Consider the following 16344-nt stretch of genomic DNA (forward strand, 5'->3'; position numbering starts at 1 on the left):
ATATTCTTGTTACAAACAATCAATTTATCATTTCTACAATAAATCATAATTGTAATTTTAATATACTTTGAAAATTGTTAAAATAATTTGCAGAAAGTTAAAGTAAGTAATCTAAACTTTCAGCCTAAGAAGTCTTATGGCTATTCTGATATGGTTCATTCTCCAAATTTTGTATTGAGCTATAAAAATGTATGAAAAATTCAAGTTGAGTGTTTCGATTCTTTTTATTTTTATTACCTCTCCTTGATAACTTTTTGATGCAAGCTCACACTTAAGGTCTGTTCAATGACCACTTTCAAGTGTTCAAAGTGGTTATTAAAACAGGCCTTTAATATCCTAGTTTTGGTGATGCAGATTTTTAAAAACCTCTTAATCTAACACATATATGCTGAGGAGTAATGAAACAAAATAGAACATTTCAATATTGTATTAATTTCAATATAAAATATTTTTATATTATTTGATTGATTAACATCCCATATTTTTGAGGCATCCTAATGGATTATAATTACGAAATTTGTCTTATAACAGGGCTTTTGGTTCTAAAAAGTTGGGTGGTAAATTTATTCTTCTATATCTTTAATTGCTGCTTTTTACCAGCATATGTTCTTTTATCTTTTATTCTTAACTGTTTGTTTTTCACCAGTTTTATCTACTTTCATCTTTGGGTTTTTTTCAACTCTTTGTCTTTTTTTGCAAGTAAAAGTCCATCTACTCTCATCCTTAAAACCATTTATTTTTCAGGTGTCCCCATTTTAGCTACTTTTATCCTATATCATTTTTTTAACTAAACAGCCAAATTTATATGATGGTTCGTTGATGCAGAATTTAATTAATGATAGGATTAATAACAAACTTATTTCGGTAAGACACAGTGATTTTTGCGCTGGCAGAGATAATTTATCACCCTAGTTGAAACCTGAGGCAATTTCAGCCAGAAATGTGAAGATAATTTATGAATCAAATTTCTAATATAAATGCAGCCTTTAGTTAGGCCATCCAATATATAGGATACAGATGCTGATGGTATGATATATGCGTTTCATTAAACTGGTATTACATACCTGTCCATCACCACATGGGCTTCCTTCTGCTGCTGGCCTGTAGGCAACACAATAGCCAGAACCAGAATCAAAACAGAAAAGTTGAGCGCAGACCCTCTCATCTTTCTGTTAAAATTCCAAAAATTTAATTAATTTCATGAGTTTGTAAAATTTGTAATGAAATATAGGTAAGAAAGTGTGTTTATTTGTGAAACTTATGACATGGCTATAGTAAGGTCAGGCACTTGCTGGAAAAATGATAATTACATATCACTAAGGTTAGAATTTTAAAGTGGTAAAACATTCAAACTGTTTTAAGGTTATTATTTCATAAATATTTGAACAATGTCATATGTCAACAAGGTAAAAAAATATTTATTAAAAATATATGTAAGCTTCTAATGATTTTATTTTTAAATACTGATATGCCTTGAATTCATTGTGTTAGAAATTTATACTAATCCATTAGTCACAAATAATTTTCAAGTGGGTTAATATAAAGCCAAAAAAAGAAAAAATTAAAAACAAGAAATATATATGGTTGTATTTTGTTATTCGGAAATAAAGCATAAAAATCCAAAAATATTAAATGGATACAGTAAATGAAAAATATTAATAATATACTGAATATTAATCAATTCATAAATTAAATAAATGAATATTAAATTAATATAAAGTTATTATTAAATTTATTATTGTTATTAAATTAAATTGTTAATAACTTACAAAACATGCTGATGTTCCTCTGTCTCGCCTACACTGTGCATCCAGTGTTAATAATTTACCAGGTAACACTCTTGGAAGTGATTCATCCTCATGAGGAGAGTTGTATAAACAGGTTGCGGTGTCTCCACTATATAATATCAAACAATTATGAGATGAACAATATTGATTATTGTTTTAAGGTATAAATTATTAATAACTTACTTAAGGAAATGGTGGAAGGACTGCACTGAACATGGGCTCCATCTAAAACCCTTTTCAGTATGTCTCAGATCAGACATGATATAGCCATCTTCCCATCGACATTTTTCCGCACCAGGCCCACCTAAGTAAGTAGGAGGTGGTGAACCATCATGAACTGCTCCAAGCCTAAAAATGAAACGTTTCAAAAACTGCATTTATTAGGGGATACAAATATTGAAATCTAGCTTTAATTTATTTAAATATATAATAATTTTTCAATAAATATATACTTATTTATTTTATTTTGGGTTTAACAGCCTTATGCTCTTAAACGTAGGACGGAAAAAAACGGATTATCCTACATGTTACAAACCAATTATAGCTATCGTGGGAGAGTCAAGATTCATTCCGAGGGACCGCTACGAAATAAAAGTCAACCCGCCCAACCAACACCGCTTCTGATAGGAGAATGATATGTTTGTGGCCTAAGACGTTCAGCCATCCACGGCTTCCCGAAAGATTATTGCAAATAATATTTGAGTAGGAATTAAAGCTTTTGCTTAAGGTGGAATATTTATAGATTTGGAGAAAATATCATGTGGTGATGTGACTAAATAAATATATGAGGAATGTGAGCTTAAACAATAATTAAAGTTAAATAAAAATGTACTATAATGATGCTAAAATTGGTGACATGGTTTAAGAACAGTAAATCGGTTTTATAATGTTAACTTGTTCAGCATGAGATATTCTGTAAATTGATACAAGCAATATTTTTTAAAATGACTTTTGAAAAAAAATTAAAGAAGGCTGGCAAAAACCAGAATTTTGTATATTTAGATTTTTTTTTTTTACTTTTAGCAGTATCTTTTTTTGCATAGATACCAACAACGAAAAAAAAAATTGAATATGTCTTCCTGAGAATTAGTTCCTCCTATCACAAGTTCCGCCTACATAAAATACCAGTACCTGCACCAATAAACCTAATAACAATAGTTAGATTCCTGGATACCTCAATTTGTGTTTCGATTACGGGGAGGCAGGCTTCATTTAAACTGATCAAACTTACTGACCTCAAGACAAAATTTGATGTATCAACCATTGTGTTTTGTCAACAAGTTTTTATTTTCTTCTCACTATAAACACATCGACAATTAATCATCTACTTTCAATTTCTGTATTAATATGATTGAGAAGAACATCACAAAATAATCTTCCGTTAAAGCTATCTCAACTGGGTTATTCACCCGCCAGTTCAAAGTTAATTACTCTTTTATTGATACATTGCTAATTACTTATTGGTTATTGAGTCCATCAACCTTATGCGCCCATTGCCCGTTACTGTAATTGTCGTCTAATTATAGTCTACGAAATAACATTACTGAAAATATTTAGGTATTGTTCCTCTTTTAGCGTTAACTTTCATGTTTTGGATCCGTAAATAACAGTTGGAAGTTAAATTGTTTGGCTAATTCTTGCTTTTTAGGTTTCTTGACAGTAGACATGAAAACTAGTTTTGCATAGAAAAATAACAAATAGTCTCTGTATTGTATTGCGAATTCCCTTCCTTTAAAATAGGTAATTTAGTGTCTAGATTTTTAATTTAACATCCTCTACGGATGCTATAAACAAAAAATACAAACGAACATGCTTTTTATTGAATAAAATATTTTTATTTGGTATCGTACGTTTTATCGAACGTTGTAGAACTTCTAACGTTTAGGAGAAACGTAGACCTTAACAAAAAATAGTGTAAAACTGGTAAAGTATATCTTTGTATTCGAAATTTTAGTTACTAGTCGATCGGTCACGCCCACTGATGGCAAAAATTATAATAATAAAAAGTCGATATTTTTTCCTTATTTCTTTCAATTTAGTTTAGGAACTTTTTATTGTGAATTAAAAAAAATTAAAACAGTGCCTTATTTTTGTTACAGTCTTCTCTATTTTTTAATTACAAAAAAAAAAATCCTAATATTATAAAAAGTTTTCAAACAAGTTTTTTTTTCTGTCTGTTATTTTATTACCATTAATTAATCAGAACAAAATACAATTTTTTTTTTTTTTATAAAGTTAATCTGAACTAGTGTTTATTTTTTGAATTTATTGGTTTTGGCAGATTTGTGCGACATTGTCTCATCTTCTTAGATCGGTCACCGATGTCTTCTCCCTTCTATACTATGATGCGGGCATTTAGAACAAGAGTAAATTTATTAATTAGTTCGTTTCCTTTCTCGTTTTTCTAGGATGATGCCTTTAAACAATCCCAGTAGCGTTGCGTGGGTATCAGCCATCCGGGATGGAGGGAAATTTTGCCGCCCCCTTATTTAGGTGTTTCAATTAAAAATACTAAAATATAAAGTAATTCAAAAGAAATTTTTGGAAAGAAAAATCATATTTATCCTCTATTGTACAAGTTACAAATAAAACAGTCATGAAATGAAATGGTTCAAATTTTTACGAGATATTATTATATACCCTAGGCCACCCTAACTACACTACGCAACTAATCATCCCTTTTATCTGTATTTTCTTATACCACAGCTTTTCTGTCCTATTTTTTTTTTGAAGTTCGAATCCATTTTTTTAGTTCTAATAAGGAAATATAAAAAAAGAAGAGATTTTTGATTTTGCTAGGTCAAAGTTTCAGGATAAAATTTGTTTTTTTTTTGCTTGTTTGTAATAGCGTTCTAGCGTAACTGATAGTTCATTGACGGATCCACATCCTGTCCCAGGATAAAATCTAGTGTTAATTATTCTATTTTGCCATCAAAGCTGCATCATAATTAAATCAATTATTTTTTTGTAATCTATTGAATTAATTTTACATTAAGCATATTAGCCTGTAATCAGAAGCTTTATTCAATATTTGAAATAAAGTACAATTTGACACCAATAATAATAATTATATATATAATCCAAGTAGGATACTTGGGAAAGATACCATCAAACTTTATCAGGACGAATCTATTATTACCAGATGTACTCCTCATATATAGAAAAGAAAAAAAATCTAGGATTATTAATATTGCCATTCCCAATGACAAGAACATTAGTTTAAATTTGGGTGAGAAGTTACGAAAATATCAGAAATTTTTGGTTGGCACCATCTTAGTACAAAAGCCAGGGAGAAAAAAGGCAGTTATTTCACCCCAATCTTTGATAACTTCAATGAAAACTATGTGTAATTACAAGTCAAAATTGGTGAGTCTGCCGAGTATACGTAGGGAAAATAAAAAATGGCGCTTGTTTCAAAACCTTAAAAACATTTTTCATTCGTTGCTCTATATCTTTAAAATTACCAACAATAGAAAATCTAAGAGAACATGATTTAAAGGAGAGTAAATTTGCTGAAATATAAGCCGTAATAGAGCTATTTACGCAATAACAACGCAAAAGCAACATTTCGTAAAAATGTACTGAAAAATCAGTAGTTAGTGAATTTATTTTGAGAAATCTCTGGAACCATAGACTTATAGATGCCAGCCAGGAATCAAATTAAAGCCAGTCAAATATAATATAAAGTAGAACAAGGTGTTTATCTTTGTAGAAAAAGTATTTTTATGATATTTGACAAAATAAATTTACAAAATATTAATCTATAATTGTTCGGATATAATTTTTGAAAAAATATATCACAAGAACCATAAGACGTTCATGTGCTTACCTTTACTCAAAATTAAGTGTAATTTAACTTACTATAAAGTAGTTTATGGCACGAATCTCCGTAACGGTAGTAGTTTCTATGATATTACCATATAAATATAACTTTTGCATATGAAATTGTCCGAACTACTATAAATTAATTTATTTTAGCAAATATCATGAAAACTGCTAATCCTACAAAGATAAACGTCATATACTACTTTATAGTACAATAAACTAGCTTTAATTTGAGTGCAATTAGACAGTTGTGTGTCAAATGGTTTTTGAGATATGGGTTTCTCAAAATAAATTCATTGACTTCTGATTTTTTAGGGCATTTTTTAAAATGAAATGTAGCTTTATAAAAACCTATATCTCGGGAGCTATTGAACGTAAATAGGTCTATTAGTGCTTATATTTTAGAAAATTTACTTTAACTGATGCTCTCTTAGGTTTTCCAGTGTTGTTAGTAGTTTTAAAGATATAGAGCTCCGAATCAAAAATTATTTTTTTTTTTTAAATTTTTAAACTCCCGCCTTTTTTATTCCCCGATCTATACTTGGTAGGCTCATCAATTTTGACTAGTAATTATACATAGTTTTCATTAAAGTAATCAGATATTGGGGTGAAATAACTGCTTTTTTCTCTTCTCTTGGGATCTTGTATTATCTGGAATTCGATGCTGGCAGGGATGGATGGAATGCAATTGTTACTTTATGCGCTAAGAGAGACTCTTGTAGACATCTATCAATTTTACTAATATTTTAAATGTATGAGTAAATTTATATCTGTGAGTGGTTGAACCATACCACCTTAGTTCTGAGTCCGCATTCTAAGAAAAAAAATTATTGTTATTATCTACTGACTACAAGGACATAAAATAATAATAAATACCAGGAGTTTACCATTGAATAAAAATCTTCGTCACATAGAAAAAGGAATTGTGACTCCGATAGTCTTATCTTCCAGTTTATTGATTCTCAAAAATCACAAAGAATTGTACAGATCTTGGAAATTTAAAATCGGTACAAAAGGTAATTCTGCTTGATGCCAGTAGATTTTCAAGGATATTTTTAAATAAGTAAAATTGATTACATTTCCTTGGCTTATCCGAGATGTAGACATTATATTCCTCAAATTTGAGAGAAATAAAGAATAGTAATTAGCAATAACATTTATAGATGCTTTACAGTTAACGAAAAAATTCTTTTGATTGCGTACCATCCCCATTCTTTTTTATCCCTTCTTTTCTACAACCTTTGGACGAGTCGTTTTCCTAGTTTGAGAGCTGGTTTTTCACATTCCTTCATCCATAGTTTGAAGTGAACTCTTCTGCAACGGTACCCACTACAGACTTGATTATTTATGCAACATTTTAAATAAATCATATGAGTGTAGGAAGTTGAAAGCGTCACACCCTCCAGCATGCCTCGGGGGTCTCCATCAAGGTTGACCAGCGAGTTCATCGGACTCAGACGGGAGTAACTTTTTAAGTTTTACCATCCAACGCCACGTGATACGCTCCCGTACTCGGTAATGAGAAGTGCGTAGAGGATAATGCCAACAATGTAAAATTCTTCTATTATATAAGAACTGCTAGTTTCATATTAAACTATATCAGCAGTTTGATGGTTCCGAAGTGTTCATACATAATAGATTGTGTTAAACTTCTAGGAATATCATATTGAATCTACATGTTTAATATTGAGACTTACAAATGACCGACTTCATGGGCTGCGACAATAATACCGCTGAAACCGCCTGTATCTTCAATTATGGCGACACTGTTGACTTTTTCAAGTCTCTTGTTTACTACGCATGCGCCACCAACATAAGCAAATCCTGCAAATCAAAATAATTTGGTTTTAACATAAAAAACTGATTACAAAAAAAAAAAAAAGAATTAGATACATGCTGCATGAGAGAGAAATGTGCTTGGAAAAACAGACTCCCAATCCCAATTCGACCCCAAAATAATTTAACTCTCCAAATTGGGGGATTGTAGAACGGATTGATAGTTTCCGTGAAGCTAAGACAGAAAAAAATCCTTTAAGTATGTTTCTGTCTGAAAAGAAGAAGCTAAAACCTATGAAATGTTTTAATTTGCGAATGTATTCAAATTTAAATTATAAAATCTTTCATCACTCCTTGTTTAATTAAATATTAATAATAAACCAAACGTTAATATCATAAAATTGTAATTCATAAATAGTTTTGATCATTATAAAAAAATATATCTTAGTTTGCCCCTACAAGCAGCATCTTTCTTATTTTAAACATTTTGAAAGTTATTGTATCGATATAAAAATATAATTTATGATTTCTTAATTTTGGGTATTTTCCTGCTACCCGAAAACGAAACTACCTTTATTTAAATTATTTTTTTAATAAATCCATCAGATCAATGAGCTTATCTTTCTCTTGAATAATCCATATTTAATTAGGTAGATGCATTTTCATATTTGCGTACTTTCTGTTTCTCCAAACCCCATATTATGAAAATATTAATAATGAACAGCAATAAATATTAATTTGTAGACTTAGAAAGATGTATAACATCCAAAAAACCAATATTTAAAAGCATTATTTATATTTTAATTTTTTTTTTTTTTAATTTTATTATATTTTAAAAATTAAGTTGCTGAGTATTTGACTGCGTTTCTGAAATTTAGTTTGATTCCATTCATTATTCGTGAGATATTTATTTTTCAGAAACACACTCACTTTTGATAGTATAGGAAAAATATGGTACAAACATTAGTAAATTAATAGGCATGCAAATAGACAGAGAGACTCATGACACATTAGAGTCTTCAGCCCAAGCTTGCATGCTAGTTAGTATATGTTATTTGCTGAAGATGAAAGCAAAAGAGAGGACTGAAACATATTTTATTCCCTTTTTATAGTGTTTCTTACCTCAAGGTGACCTTTGCCGGTCCATGTGAGAGTGTTACAAAAACAACAAAAACAGACAAACGTTTAGAAAAGACAGAGAAAATAGATGAATAAAAAGAAATTGAAGGAATACTAGTAGTAAACAAATTTTTTTTTTTGAGTAAGTGTTGATAGCTGAGAAGCATAACTTTTTGGAGGATGAAATATAAAATCAAGTAATCGACTTAAAAAAAAAATATTAAAAAAACATTATAAGTTGAATATATTAGTCTAATGCATACATACACAAATATTCTATAAAATGTTTAAAAATATGGTTTATCTCTATTTACTTGTGTACGAAGTTTTTATTAGATACCTTGGTTCTCTGATATTCATAAATATTCTATCAATAAAATAATTTTTAAAAAATAAAAATATATTTTTTCAATTCTTAATCTTTGAGAAAAAAATCTTTAATTATTAAATTTTTCACATATAATTTTATTTTTCGAAAAATATTTTAAAAACACAATTATTTTTAAAATATTAACATTTCTAATTAAATAACGATATTTCTGATTTATATTTCCTATTAAAAGGACGACTATAAAGAAAAGAAATTCAAATGTAGCCATTTCCAAAATAATATATTATTTCAACGTACTCCAAAAATCTCATAATTTATTATTATCCTATGTTTCGTGTCATAGGTTTAATAAACTTTATATTTTATTTTTCCGATTCTGGGCATAAGAAAGTATTTTCACAACCAAAAAAAAAAAAATTGTAACTCATGGATTCGAGTCTGGCTGTGGTAGATTTTTTTTTTGTATATTCTATTATATCTGGAGTAGATCCTACTGGGTTACGCTCAGCCTCCATTATGTGGAGAAAAACTTGGGGGTTGGATGTGATCCTTGCGTAACCGTTGGCCACGAAGGAATACTTCCTTATCAAACACTGAGACTTTGAGAATCTTCATGGAGCGTAGTGTTACGGGTTTTATTTATTTGTTTGGTAATTTTTCTATTAATTAATTCTTTTCTTTGTCATTTATTACTATGATTCATAGCTCTTAAATGTGGTTGATTGTAACTCATATTATTATTGAAAATTGGAGAAAGAACCTGTAATATTTTCGGTCCACTTTGATTTAATTATTTAATTAATTAATCAGTACTTTAATAAATACTTTGTTAAGTACTTTAATTAATTAAGTGATTTAAGTTTAAAATATTCTCACAAAAAAGGTTTGAAATATGTAATTTTTAAGGATTGAAAGTCAACAATTATGAATTTTTTCTCAATTTCATAAATGTGGTATGATTTCGATCAGAATAAAAGCATTAAAACACAATTTTCTATGAAAAAAATATTATTTTAAGTTATACAAATAACTAAAGTGGATCTCAAAAAATATACTTTACTTGAAAACAAAAATAATATTTTTATTATATTAATTGATATAATATTAAAGTTTCAATCAACTTTTATCAGAATATTTCACTGATAACATTATGTTTAGGAACAATCATTTTCCTGATTTATCCAGGATAAAAATAATAGATTTATGCTTTATAAATTAATGCATACATAATATAGGATAAATAATTTGAAAAGCTCTGGTAGGTATGTTTTATAATTGAAAAAAATGTACTGAAAGCATTTACAATGCGTTTTTTCCGAGTGTAATGCAAAACATTTGCTCTAATAATCATCCATAAATTTTTCCTTGCGGTTTGCCAAACACAATTAGGTGTGGTATAAATTATACTTCATCTTCATATTTAGTATAATAATTTTATAAATCAAAATATCTTCATGGGTGGGATTATAAATATCCCATATAAATAGAGGTGTCGCTACTACATCTTAATAAGGAGGAGGGAAATCTAACATTTCCCCATAATTTTGACCACATTTTACCAACTTACAAATATTCCCCAAATTTGCCCTTTTCTTGAATATTTTTTGAAACATTTCCCCTCTAAATAAAGTACAAGAGCCGGGAAGAAAAAAGGCAGTTATTTCACCTCAATTTTTGATTACTTTAATGAAAACTATGAATAATTATTAGTCAAAATTGATGAGTCTGCCAAGTATAGGTAGGGGTAATACAAAATGGCGGCTATGTCAAAACCTTAAAAAACATTAATTTTTCATATCTTAAAAAGTACCAACACTAGAAAATCTAAATGGACATTATTTAAAGTAGAGTATATAAGCCTTAATAGAGCTATTTACATCCAATAGTTCTCGAGATATAGCTTTTTAAAAAGCAACATTTCTTAAAAATCTACTAAAATATTAGTGGTGTCTATATCTCAGGAACTATGTGACGTACAGATGTCTATTAGCACACAAATTAAAGCTAGTTTAACGTGCTATAGAGTAGTTTATGACTTTTACCTTCGTAGGAATAGTAGATTTCATGATGTTTCCTAAAATAAATTGATTTATAGTTGTTCGGACGATAAGTTTGAGTTTTGAAAAACTTTATTTCAGAAACCATAGGACGTACAGATGTCTGCAAGCACTCAAATTAAAGCTAGTTAAATTTACTATAAAATAGTTTATTACGTTCATCTTTGTAGGAGTAATAGTTTTTATGATATTTGACAAAATAAATTTACAAAAATACTACTTGTTTGGATACAATTATGATATTCCCATATGAATATAACTTTTGCATATGAAATTTCCGAACTACTATAAATCAATTTATTTTAGCAAATTTCATGAAAACTTCTAATCCTACGACGATAAACGTATCAATAGAATTTTGAAATATACAACCTTAAACAAGAATTAATTATTGAATCCGAAATTTGAGGGTATTATTTAATTAATTAATATATAGATAGCACAAATATTTATCTGTTGGGAGTTCTAAAAGAAGGCAAACTGGACACAAACGTGTGTATGCAGGAGAAGCACCCTTAGATTTCCACCCAAAAACCGACACTCAACAGTTCGGCCACAAATTTAAGTCAACTTATACCAGCCAATTCAAATTACACATATACAGGCTTGCACTTGCGCGAATTCACCTAAATTTGGCAAGCGTGTAGAAGCACCTTAACACTTTCCACCTTCCTACCTATACATGGAACGGTTACAACTACACATTTATTGAATTACCTGATACACTTAAACGTTGTTGAAATAAATAGATATTGGTAAAGACTTATAGACTTTTTTTTATTAAATATAACTATTTTTTCAATATAATTTATATATATAACAAAGAGTTTTTGAAATTTTTTGGGCTGAGAAATTAATTAATTCAGGTGGCTCAGCAGACTATTAATATTAAATAATTGAACAATTATAATTTTCAAATAAAATTTGTCTGTATTGCAATGAATATTTTGCTGCGGTTATTAAATTTCGACATAATAGCTTAGATTTACGTCCTTTAATTTAGTCATTAGTGTTATAGCTTTAATAAATATTAATGTAATTATACTTATTGACAGCCAAATACATCGGGAATTACAAATAGAGACAATAGAGAATTACATCAAAAAAAGGTTCATGAAGTTCCACTCCCAGTTGCCGACAGTTAAAGGAGCTGAGACCTACAACTTGGGAAACCCAACCACGACCCGAAGACTATAGCCCAGGCTGCTACAAGACATCCTGTTATAAGTTCTGTTATTGTCACTGTAAAATTTTATTTTATCTTAATTTCTTTTTTTTTTTCCTCTTCATCTTTTTCTTAAATTTACTTTTTTCTTCATTAGAATTCAATTATTTATTTTGTTAAATGGATAAATGTCATTTCTTCAAATTAACTTTACTTTTAGACCAATTTGGACATATGGAATTGAGCTCTGGGCCTCTACCAAACCATCAAATTCCTCCCGCATCCAATCGTTACAATCCAAAATCCTACGTAAAATCCCTGATGTTCCTTATTACGTTACAAATAAACTCATTCCAGAAAGACCTTAAGATCCCATTCGTTGCAGATTTGGCCCAAAACAGATATGGGTCTTTTCATTCCAAACTCCTTACCCATCCTAACCCATTAATTCTTAATCTTTCATCCTTAACAATCCCTGATAATCCTCCGGGGCGTCTGAAAAGAAGATGGCCACGGGACCTTCTAATTTAAAAATGTTTGAAGTACCACCAATGGGTGGTTCCTTCCCAAGATTTTCAAGTGTATATGAAACATACAAGATATTTACTTATTGTATTTATTATTTGTACAGTTGTAAATCACATTAAATAAATTTAAAAAAAAACCTTCACTTTTATCTTTTATTAAGAATTATTGTTTTAATCTATTTATTGTATCTTAATTTTTTTTATCTATGACATTGTATATAGTTAGGGATGTCTTTTGTATGAGACTATACTCCCCATAATCAATTGTTAAAAAAAAATGTACCTCTTACACTAACCATATAATGCCCACCTGGCCCACCGTCGATCTGGTATTAAATAAATAAATAAAAAATCTATTAATTAGTGTCATTTACATATACGTAAGTGGCACAAAGGCACAAAATCGATAACTTTAATTTTTACACGATTTATTTTAAAATTAATGATTATTTCACAATGAATAGATCCTCCATAAAGTCATGTTCCAAGAGCTAAATTTAAACTTATTTTTTTTTCCATGAACCTCACCTGCTGTACCGCGGTTGCAAGCCTCCGAAGGAAACTGCCTCCTGCACATATCTAATCTGGAACAAGCGTTTTTAGTGTCTAGTTAATGTTAATGTCCATACATGCATCTGTACATTTTAAGAAATTTAATTTTCGGGAAAAAGGAATTTGGGAAGGGAAATGCTCCGCAGTCCATCTAAAATTTTAGGTTTGAGCCGTATCGCTTGCATTGGCATGTTTTATAACCCATTCAAAATTGGACTCCAATTGGAGATGCTCTTACCGGCGGTCCCTTTGGTGCAACGGCCTCCTTTGCGCCTCCTGCACATGTCGTATCTGTGGAAAGAAATAGAAAGGTTTGGGTTTTGTTTGTTGCCCAATTGGTTGTTTAGGTTAAAATATATCACGGTCTGCATCTCTTATAATGCGTCTGCCAAAGTTAGTGAAGGTAACTCAACTGAAAGAATATTAGTATCCTTCATCATACACAATAAACAAAAACACTGAAATGAGCAATAAAAAAAAAAAAAATAAATAAAAATGAAAGTTTTGAAATGCCTAATAATTGTTACATAAAACATCTGCTGCAGACATCCTGCGATTCTTCTGGTCTTCAAGTTTCTTATGAGTTAATAAACACCAGCTAGTTGTCATTCTGCCTTAAACTAAGGGGAAGTTTTTTTTTTTTTTTTTTTTTGTTTTTTTTAATATTTTCATTAAAATATGGATGAAGTTAAAGAATTTATTAGTTATCTGATTTTCTACCATTAAAAGGGGATAAAAATAGATGAAAACCATGTTCTCAAAGATTTATCTAACATTTATAATTCTTATAGGTAACTAACCTGCTCTAAGCAGAAGAGGAGGGTCGAGTTTTCATTCCTTGGGACCACAACGAAATAAAATTCAACACACCCGGGTCGGAATTGACCGCCGTTGCAGACGTGAGGTTGCTAAGGTAAAATAATGTTTCTAATATATATAATCTACACTGTATGTATTTGTTTGACTTGAACAACACAGCATAATACTAAGAGAAAAGGATTTTAGGATCATTTGATTGTTAGAATTATTCGTGTTCTAATTTTTTTTTTGGGGGGGGGGTGTCAGGCAAATAACTAAGGATGGCCAGTCCTCTTCCCGGAGGCACCTAACATTTAATTTTAATAAAAGGTCAATTCTGATAATAATTATTATTTTAAGACATCTGAACGGAAAAATAATAAGTTTTCAGTTGTTATTTTTGTTTAATACGAGGTAGGTACCGTAGGTGGCCTAAGCCTATCTTTCGATATCGACTTTTAGCAAGACCATTAGTATGGTCTTGAAAGGAGATGATGTCAACGCGATTTTATTTGTTCGTTAGGACATGAATGGATTCTCCAGGGAATGTTAGTCTTTAATTATGGTGTTCTGCAGAAGAAAGGACCCTTAAGCAAGTATAAAAATCGTGAAGAGTTAATATTTTTACTAAATCATCGTGGCTTAAATTACCCTCATAACCGATAAAACACATAATAAAGGGGGGGGAGAAGAATTTGATCTAAAGGGGCAAATAAAAGGTAAAAACCGACTGAACGTTTAATTGAATCCAATCGAGAATAGCATCTGAACTTTAGTTTGCTGAAAAATAGTGAGCAGAAATGATGAGATTAGTCCATCATAATTTTCACATAGCTAATTCTATGACCATGTTTAAAATAAAACGTGGATTAGGCTCCAATATTAAAAGAAAATTGTATTTTTTTTTTGTGGGGGTGTGTATAAGTATATAATCTATATATAAATCTAAAGAAAAATATATAATTTATAAAAAACTAAACACCTAGCAATTGTCCTTGTAATATTTAATACTACCTCTATGTGACTATGAAGAAGTTTGTTCACTGTGATTTATTTGTTGCTAGCACCGGCAACAAAGGTGGGTAAGGCCAGTACAGGTGCCACTCTGCTATTAATTAGAACTTTTTTTTTTAATTTAAAGTACAATTAAAAATAACTTTTCTTTAATCTAAGCAATTTTTATTGCATTATATAAATTAGCTTAACACTCCAGTGGTCGCACGTCATCTGAGAGATGATCTAGGAAGATTTTCGATTTTTGTCAGTGCCTCTTTAATATTGAAAGCCAATGCAGAAATATTATGTAATATTTATTATATCATTTTTAAGGTGATAATTAGTTTTATTTTACTTTTTTGAGACACCTATTAATAATTGTATTACTTTTTACATTTTACTTTGCCACTATTACCTTTTACCCCGTGTCTTTGGGTATCATCTGAGAGATGATTCATGGCTAATTTTGTAACGTTTGTTAGTTTGAAATTTTCGTTTTCGTTTTATTTTTCATACAATGTTTTATTAATTGCATTTATATTTTTACCTAATTACTATTGTAATATTTAATGCAATATGCTTTTAATTAGAATAAAAAAAAAGTCATCTCAGATATGACGTGCGACTACTCGTGTGTTGATAGTAGAGAATAACTAATTTTATTAATAAATATTTACATATACATTTAATAATAAACAGATAGCTAGTTTCCAAAAAATATAGTTGTAAAGTATTTAGAATTAATGAAACAATGATGACTATTAAATTTTCTTTATGAAATACAACATAAAATAAATATTTCTTGCTTTATAACTCACTTAGTTATGCTGACAGCTATATCATATACTGGGAGCCTTCTTTCTCGAAATAGGTACTTGCCCATATCGGTGAGAGCTGCAGCAGAATCTATTCCGTCCCTCCCCACTCTGTTTCTCTCTAGGTAGGGTGTAGCATCCCTTCCCTGCAACAGAAGTCATCCTTGTTGATTGATGGGTCATTCTTTGAAAAGTATTCCAATAAAGTATTTATAACTGGTAATTGTAGTTATCAATTCATTTCTGAAGGTTAAGATTTTGACTTTTTCAAGACAAATGAAAATAATTTTAAAATTTTCATCACACAACATTCATTAAGTACTGAAAAATAATTATCTGATTCTATATCCTAAATTATAATCTTAAGTAAGGCATAATTAGCCGTAGTAATCTTCGAAACGATAGTCTTGAGAAGGGGGGGGGGAGGGGAGGAGGTTGTGTAAAAATAAAACAAAACTATTCAATAGTCACAGAAATCCAACCGCAGATTGGTGTTATATATACTTTATTTAAATGAAAAGAGAGACTCAATGAAATACAATGTACAACTCCTATCTACATATTGCTATATACAACTTGTTTCCTAGAGTCTCCTT

General features: G+C 29.6%; 1 protein-coding gene across 2 annotated transcripts in view; it reads right to left on the reverse strand.

The window, feature by feature from the left end:
• Nucleotides 1-1064: 1064 nt before the first annotated feature.
• The window catches only part of sona (sol narae), a gene marked incomplete at its 3' end in the record, with an annotated part of 106128 nt that continues 90848 nt past the window's right edge, over nucleotides 1065-16344 (reverse strand). The window contains 6 exon segments of one of the 2 annotated variants that reach the window (XM_067053035.1): nucleotides 1065-1169; nucleotides 1770-1896; nucleotides 1971-2135; nucleotides 7310-7436; nucleotides 13116-13171; nucleotides 15752-15894. In XM_067053035.1, the coding sequence (XP_066909136.1) occupies nucleotides 1065-1169; nucleotides 1770-1896; nucleotides 1971-2135; nucleotides 7310-7436; nucleotides 13116-13171; nucleotides 15752-15894 (723 nt within the window). 2 annotated transcript variants of the gene reach the window in all.

This window comes from Halyomorpha halys, unplaced genomic scaffold, assembly GCF_000696795.3.
Source record: "Halyomorpha halys isolate HHAL.00 unplaced genomic scaffold, Hhal_1.1 Scaffold68.1, whole genome shotgun sequence".
Taxonomy (NCBI): domain Eukaryota; kingdom Metazoa; phylum Arthropoda; class Insecta; order Hemiptera; family Pentatomidae; genus Halyomorpha; species Halyomorpha halys.